This window comes from Orbicella faveolata, unplaced genomic scaffold (assembly GCF_042242905.1).
Source record: "Orbicella faveolata isolate gen_17 unplaced genomic scaffold, um_ofav_v1 contig_46, whole genome shotgun sequence".
Lineage (NCBI taxonomy): Eukaryota > Metazoa > Cnidaria > Anthozoa > Scleractinia > Merulinidae > Orbicella > Orbicella faveolata.
The window spans coordinates 18227501-18236030 of NW_028301576.1; the positions used below are offsets into that span (position 1 = coordinate 18227501).

Sequence of the window (8530 nt, forward strand, 5' to 3'; positions counted from 1 at the left end):
CAAACGTAGCAGGTGTCACGGGTTACGGCCCTTATTGACAGCCCTGTTTAGCACGTAAGCTTGACTCGAAGTCTTTGTACCACCACTACATCCTCAACTTTGTACGTTATCTGTTTCTTATTCATCTTTCAGAACACCGTCGAGGGACGAATTGCCTATTTCCCTGTGGTTGGTCGTTTAGATTGTGACAGCTCGTCTGAGGATCACAGAGGCTTTTGGCAACTTAACGGGTTTGGGTTGCTTAGTATATACAAGTCTGACTGGACAAGGTTTGGTGGTAAGTGGAATTCAAACTGTTACGGAGGTGATAATGAGAATAAACTAAAGGTTAGGCGAAGCTGGAACTGCAATACTGCCGCAATACAAAGCCTGTTTAACCTGCTAACCAAATATGACAAACATGTTTTGCACCTGATAAAGTTTCTAAAGTCTTCTGAATAATTTTTTTGCAGCTTCCAGAAGTTGACAACTGAAATCAAACAGCCACTTTACTCACCTATCCCGAACCTGTCAAAAAAAATGAAACATACACTTAGTGAAACTCCCCGTAGCGGCTGTTAAGCCACAATGTCAAATATAATCATGAATAAATTACTTTACAATAGTCTAGAAATCAACTGAACATGGACTTAGAAATAGAACAGAATAAATGAAGCTAAAAATTTATATACCGTTGGAATTGGAATTCCTTGAATAGTTTCATTAAAGTCTTTTTAAAATTATTTAACGAGGTAACATCTCTAATGGATTTTGGAAGCTCATTCCATGCCTTGGCTCCACGAAAGCTGAAGGATCGTTGCCCTGTGGGGAGGCAACATTTAATGAAATACATATATGTTATTTGCCGGCTGGGAGATCCGTTTAGTGAAAAACTGTGACGGAGGTCTCGAAAATGCTGCCCGAGGCTGCGGGCCGAGGGCAGTATTTTCACTGAAGCCCGAGGTCACAGTTTTTAACTATACGGACCGACCCCAAGCCGGCATATAACATGTTTATTTTTTTCCTGCGGTAAATTGGTTTTATAGATTACAAATAGGTTTGTTTACGCAGCCCTTGTCATTGAATCGGCTTGCGCGACGTCTACTAACGATTTGTAAAAAATCTTGGCAACGAGCGAGTAACTCAGATAGTAGACAAAAAGAGATGTATTAAAGAACTGATTTTTTTCGAACTTTATGTTAGTTGCATTTATTTCACCAATTAAGTTCTCCAAAGTTGTTTTTGCGGTGTGAAATTTCGTGCGAAGTTTGAAGCTTACTACAAAAACAATTTCTGGCCGTCGTTGCTTTTAAAATCACTTGAAATCAGACTTTTCTACCGTAAATTAAATAGCAGAAAGCGAGGAAATTTGTTAAGTGTATTCCACAGAAATTCTCCTAAATATAGCAACGATCAGAGAGGTAAACTCGGCCGAAATTGACTCAAATTTTACGGCGAGAGAAACAAAGGATTACGCGCCATTACAGCGCCAAGCTACAAACAACCAAGCAAACTGGCACAGCTTCAAAACACTCAATTAAATTTACTAACAGTGACTTTCCTTGCCATTTTAAAGTGAACAGAGATAAACTTGCGTTGACTAATCGTCGATGGATGAGTAAAAAAGGCAAAAGATTGACGATTACCGCTAACTTTTAGGAGCGAAATTTAGGCAGCGGGAAAAAAAATCCGGCCCGTGGGCCGCATCGTAAAAAGCTGGACCAGTCACGTGCGTACGATCAGCCAATCAAATTCGAGGATTTAGGATTTCGGCCCGCTCAGATGCTTGAGAAAAAAATAAAAGTCGTTATTGCTCCTTGTAGTTCGGCTGTGGATTTGTGGACGCTTTTTGACCCTTTGCGATAGATATCAAGAAGCGCCTTCGTTGAGGCATTTTTACATCATGACACACTCATTAAACTTGAGTTTATAGTTGATGTCATGCCATCCTAATGATTTTAGTCCCTCGGAGAGCGACTAAAATCATTAGGGCAATTAGATCAAACACTCGCAGGTCAAAGTGCTAGCGCTACGAAGTAAAATGTTTCTTCGTCTGCGAGGATTAAGCGAAGAACACGAACAATGATTAATAATCCAAGAATTGAATATCAAATTCTACAACCGCAAACTCCAGTTAAAATCTTCATTTTTGCATATCGAATCGTACATGCTTTCCGATTGTTATGAATCCGAAATAAACCCTTGTTTTTTGCTTATCTATCTGATTGCAAACTTTGCTTGTGGGTCGTGTACAACTGCGTAGGGAACGACATTACAAGACTGGACGGACGAAATGCACCTTGCAATTATGTTATTCGCCTAGTCCAGGCCGAGAAAGCCCCTGCAAAATTCAAGCGAGGTGGCAGAGTGGCAAGCATGCATGTTAACCGCCTAATCAGGTACAGGACGGAAATAAAAATCTTCTCCTTCGTCGAACGCAATAAACACACAGGAAAACAATAAGCACAGCATGTAAGCAGTACCCTGTTCATTGTTCTGTGACCTTGGGCAGGACTCACATTGAGTTATTCGCGTAGTTACAGTACCTTTCTTTACCAAAGGAATATAGAGCGGGTTATGACAAGTTGTTTAGGACAGGCTAACAAAATACAGGACTATCAAAATTCCTGCAAAAACTCAAAGAAAACTATGCAGTTATGGAGGCCAGACCTTAAATGTTTCAATCACTTACTTTACAGTAGCAACAGCGCGCAAAACCAGTACAAATAACTCCGCTAAGCCTCATCCAGTTTGTGGCAACTCGTTCCGTGATTGGCCACCCAAGCACCTGCCTGCGCTCAGTATAGAAAAGCCGCTATAAGGAGCGCCAGGGGCTTTTGTTGTCTTATCGCCGAAAAATAGAAAAGCTCCTGATTTGAAACCTCATCGCAGATGGAAAATGCGCTCGTTATTGATGAGCATCAACAATGCAATGATAGTCGGTGATCTGCAAATATCTGACGATCTAAACCTCGGGATCGCATTAGAAATGTTGGTATTCTTGATTTTTCTTCAGGTGTGTTTAAAGGACCCTAGTCAGCCTCCGCCATATTCAATGCCTTCGAAATTGTTGATATTGCATGTTGGAAATCTTATTGCCTTAGTTTCACAGTGATTTCCTTCGTTTCCACATGCTCTGAATAAAAATATAATAGACAAACTCTCGCATGTAAACAAAAACAAAGGCGTGGCTGACTAGGGCCCTTTAACATGCAGTTATACAACTATGATTTATTTTTGTTTTGTTTGTCTAAAGGAATGAACACCGAGAAATTCAAATACACATGGGGCGGGGAGGACTGGGATCTACTGGACCGTGTTGTTAATGCCAAGTTAGAAGTGGAACGAATCAAGTACCCAGGCCTCTATCATCATTATCACAGTAAACAAAGGAAGTGGAATTGAAGCCTGGTGTAGCGGTGCCTGGAGTGTTTGGAGCGCGCTGCTGCGCAAAGTTCTTGTGCCTGGCCTACTGCCTCACTACGTCAGAAGATATTTAAATTTTCACGTCATACTACAACTACTAATGCCGCTGGACAGCAAAATTGAGAAATGTTCATATGATGGGAGGGGAGAAGTATTGTCACCGTGTCGGCTTCCAAACTTTCCTACAAGCAGTTGATTAAAAGGTAACATTAAAGATTGTGAGTGTTGTTTCGTTTTTAAAAAATCTTTATCAACTTTATTTGTTTTTTGCACCCCTATAATTCATATCTTTGCACCCACGTGTAATCTCCTCTATTTGTGAATTTTATTAGATGTAGCTGGTATCTCATAAATAGGGCCGTACAATTAAATATCTTCGGTACAGTCGAGCCTTCACTAACGGCCACCTTTGGCTCCAAAACGGCCATCCGTCAACAACGGCCGCTTTTCAGTTTTATCCCGGTGGACGGTCCATTCATTGAGACACAAAACTCATGATCCTTACCGCGGGCTGAGCCCGAAACGTTTAGTTTATTCGAACAAATTTGACACTTTTCAGAGCATTTTAGCCTTATATACGACTTTTCGGTGGCGTCACGCATCGTATGAGTTTTTTGCTCATTCCTACTGGACAACATGGTTATACTACCAGCCGACAAAGGACGTGCCACTGTTGATAAGGACAAGACTGACTACTGTGACAAAATGGACGCACTTGTTAACGACAAACTTACGAAGAACTAGAACACTACTCGACGCCAGCACTTCAACGTAAACTTAACAGCAAACTACTTACGCTTAAAAAGACTGACGCTGTTGACACTCGATGCTACTATCGACCTGAGGTGCTCAGTACCACAACCACCGAACCTTTACGGACTACCGAAACTGCTCAAACCTGGTTTACCGATGCGACCTATAGTGTCATTCTGTGAGTCCCCTACGTAACTGGCTAAGTACCTGACGACCATACTGCAACCCTTAGTGACAAATCAAGACGCAAACTACAATCTACGAAGAACCTTATTGACGCTGTTAAGACAGTACAGATACCTGACGACTACAAACTTATGTCTTTTGATGTGAAATCACTGTTCACCAGTACTCCACTTCAAATGACATTATAGTGTACCGAGACCGCTATACAACAATCTACTGTTAAACTACCGTTACCGACAGAAGACATCATGGACTTACTGAACCTTTGCCTTGCATCAACTTACTTTCAGTACAACGGTAAACACTACAAACAGTTGCATGGAACAGCCATGGGGTCGCCTGTTTGTGTTGTTGTCGCAGAAATTGTGATGCAACACGTGGAGGAACGCGGAACATCAGACGACAGTGGATTGAAAGCACGGTGTTCCTTTCAAACAACTGGAGCGTTAATTATCGTAAAAGACCCAATCGCGTGTCCTTGCTCTCCGTTTCTGCTCGTTTCCTGTTTTATTAATATATTTTGATTTTGTTGCGTATTGATATGCTACAACAAGCATTTTAGCAAATGAAAATGCTGTACTCCCCGAAAAAAAAAAAAAAAAATGGTTTCACCTTTACCTCCCTGTGATGGCCATCTCTCAAACAGCCATTTTCCTCTGTCCTCAAGGTGGCCGGCGATGTGGGGAGGTTCGACTGAACTTCAAGATACCTGATATCTTGCTCTTGCCGTTACATTTGCTGTCCACTTTGCAGTCCGCGGTTAAGCAAACGATATTTTTTTTTAACTGACTTGGTTCTCTATCACGGCGGGTGCCTTTGCCCTAAGTACTTCGTTTCTGTAATTTTCCAAATGACTTCTCTTAGTATTAGTTGAGACTCCACAAGAGTGTTTTGTTGGATATTCTGGATTGATGTTCCTGTTTTTCCCGATATAGCTCTCCTCCTTACTTTCATCGATCAAGGAGAGCACATGGAAAACAGCGCGTCTTGATTTTTCCATTCGGGCATAACTACAATTCCTTGCGTCTTTGATCTTACCGTTACCACAATTCCTTGCGTTTCGCAAAAGCCCCTACAATGTGACATTTTCCCGATTAGAGAGCTGCCTCGTTCGCTCGCTTCAGGCTCACTCACACAAAGCAGAAGTTTAAATTGCTAGAAACAGCACGACGGCGGGCACAGAAGAGTTTGATTGACATATTTGGAAACCCGAGATGAATGTCTCCATAGAATGTCAAGTTTAAATTAAAATGCCGATTGTTTCAAATTAATATTCAAATGTTGAAGAAAGGTTTTAAATTAATAAAAGAATGTTTAACCTGATTAATCGAATGTTTTAATTTAACTAACTATTGACCAGTATTTTTAAATAGTTTGTTTGGAGCTTATGATTAAATGTTAGCTAATGTTCTAATTTTAACGGTCTTACATGAATGTTTTGCAGGTTGAAACTTTATAATTAATGCTGTAATGCACTAGTGATGCTCGTTTGTTTGAATAAAAACTGATCAACTGAATGTGGGCGCTACTAGGTTACCGTACAGGCGACTGTAACAACGCCTGTAGAAAACTTTGACGGTTCAATTTGCATAGAATTGCGACAATGTCTATAGCGGGAGATTAATTTTGTTTGAGAGCACTTCTCGACATTTCACTTGGGTCCAACTACTGTAAGAGCTTTACCTCTGCACAACCAAAACTGTCCGCACATATCGGATTGTAAGGGATTAACCACAAGTGTCAGTAAAGGTAAAGCCGGATTCCACCGACCTTCTTCACTCTGTTTGAAATACAAGATGGTGGCAAGACTGATCTTCTCACCTGTTTATCGGTTTAATCCTCCCCAAGGCGCTTTTTGGTTGTCTGTACGATCACGAAGACTCAGACGACTGCTCAAGCTTCTGATAATAATAATCAAACAACTGGAGCGTCTCCCAGCAGGCCATCAGAACCAAAACAACGACATCGAGGGATTGCACACCGCTCTGAATCGTCGTGCGAGTGGGCAGTGCAGATTAGCTCTGTGTCAGATAGAAAACTGAAGCGGGTCCAGCGGGTCCAGCGGAAGCAGTACCGAAACCTGCAGGCGAGGCTATTCGACAGCTGGGAAAAATACGAGAGCAAAGCGAAGACCGCCGCACAGCAGCTGAAAACCTGCTCACATATCAACAGCCCGTCTTGTGGGAATTGAATAGGTCAATAAAACCCACAACCAAAAAACGGCTCCTTTAGGGGCCACCAGGTTTGCAAAAGAAAATGACCAGGAACAAACTATCAATAAAGAAACCTAATAAAATCTCAGGGGGGATTGGGGCGAATTGAAAGGTTCAATGGCAAATATGGCGTTTCATGACACAATCGGGAAAGAAGTAACATCAACAGTTCCTCTCAGAAAGAGAGAACTGACGAACTGACATATAGGCGAACTGACATATAGGCGTTGGCGAACTGACATTAGACGTTGGCGAAACGACTTCACACGTAGGTCGTTGTTTTACGTAAATGCACATTTGAAGACATCAATGTAATTTAATGCTTTCAAAAGGTAGAGACCGCTTTTTCATCAATCAAATCAAGTTTTCTCCTGCCTGTTCTGATGAAATATCTGCTCGTCTTCTTCGTCCTGTTCACGTGTTCTATTTCCAGCTACAGTATTCTGAAGAGACAACTAGAATGGTCGTCACAAGGCCTCGAAAGGCCTTTACCTGCTATTCAAAGTCATTTGAATATTCATATTACGTTGTAATTCGAGGTATTTAATATCCCAAATACAGTTAATTTTACCAGCGTAATACCCTAGGGTTGTCTCACTTCCTTATTGGTTCCTAGGAGATTTAAAAATGTTCGTGACATCAGCAGAACGTCTCTTCCGAGTTTGACCAAGAAAAGGCAAATCGCGACCTGCCCTTCAACTCCCCACATCTTCGGGTGGAGCTCCAATTCAGTCTGTAGGTATCTGGGTCCACGTCGCCAAGAACTTTGTTTTCCTTTCCTTCCTGGTTACACCTCGTCCTGGCGCCGTTGGGGCCAAATACCACCACAACCCTTCGTCGCTTGTCGTCGACTCTCACTTCAACCGAAATGATGTGTCCATCTTGTTGTGTCAGCTTCAAACGCGAAACGACTCAACTTTAAGAAACGACCTTTAATACGCAACGACTAAACTGTAACTGACAAGAAAATTACAACACACGCGGTTCAGAACGAAAACGAATATTAATAGATTCCACGACAGTTCTGGGTTACGTAACTCCTGCGAAGTTTAAGGTTAATAAACATAACAAAGGATTCAAACAGAATATGATACTGATCAGTGACATTCCACTTTGCTATACTTTTCCTGAACTTTTTTCAAATGTGTCACGATGTCACATACAGGTGAAAAGTTTCTGTTTTCGTCACGTGTGTCACGTGGAAAAAATGAAGTAAACTATATCTATTTAAAATAGATCATTTTGCTTTGGTCAAAAATGTCCCACACTAACCTCCATATCGTTTACCGCCTGACCCCTTTCCACACCCCGTAATAAACATCCAGTTGACGCTAAGCGAGGAACAAGTTAACACCGCGGCCTCTTAGACTTAATTCCCTTTTAGAACTTTAGAGAAGATTGAAATATGGTTAGAGTGCATGAACTGTAGAATTTGTGACCTTCCGATTGCAGTTGATAAACAGCTATCTAGTACAATCTGAGAGGTTCAACGACGTCCTAGGGGTCGACAGCTGTTTGGTTTTGTTGGAAAGTGTCGGCAAGTTATCCCTCTAAATTCTCTTTGAGCGGTTTTCATTTGAGTGCTGAAAAGTTATTGCTTTTACATCGATTTCGCTACACAATTACCTTACGAAACTCACGCCACTTTTCATCCAATTAGAAGTAAAACCAAAGCCAATCGGAACTCGTGCGCACTCGTTTTCCCGCGCTTCGCGTCAGCCACAGCTTCACTGGATTGTCTGTGTCTTCTGCGACTGGCTAGAGAGACCACTTTTGATTTTGGTTTTACGTGAATAGACCTTCTTCGACTGGGCGGTTTGTTGCCCCATTTCAGACCATGTGATGATACTCTTGAGAATTCTTCCTTTCAAATTTTCAAATAGTTGCGTGTATATGAATAAATAATGTTTAGATGAATAAAAGAACAATTCTCTAGAGAATATCACGTGGTCTGTAATGGGACAACACACCGC

General features: G+C 41.5%; 1 protein-coding gene across 1 annotated transcript in view; it reads left to right on the forward strand.

The window, feature by feature from the left end:
• Positions 1 to 3622, forward strand: part of LOC110040700 (uncharacterized) — a 7765-nt gene extending 4143 nt beyond the window's left edge. Inside the window, exons 3-4 of the mRNA XM_020745972.2 lie at positions 133 to 277; positions 3236 to 3622. Of these exons, the coding sequence (XP_020601631.2) occupies positions 133 to 277; positions 3236 to 3384 (294 nt within the window). The 3' untranslated portion in view covers positions 3385 to 3622. The remainder of the gene's footprint in view (positions 1 to 132; positions 278 to 3235) is intronic.
• The last annotated feature ends 4908 nt before the right edge of the window (positions 3623 to 8530 follow it).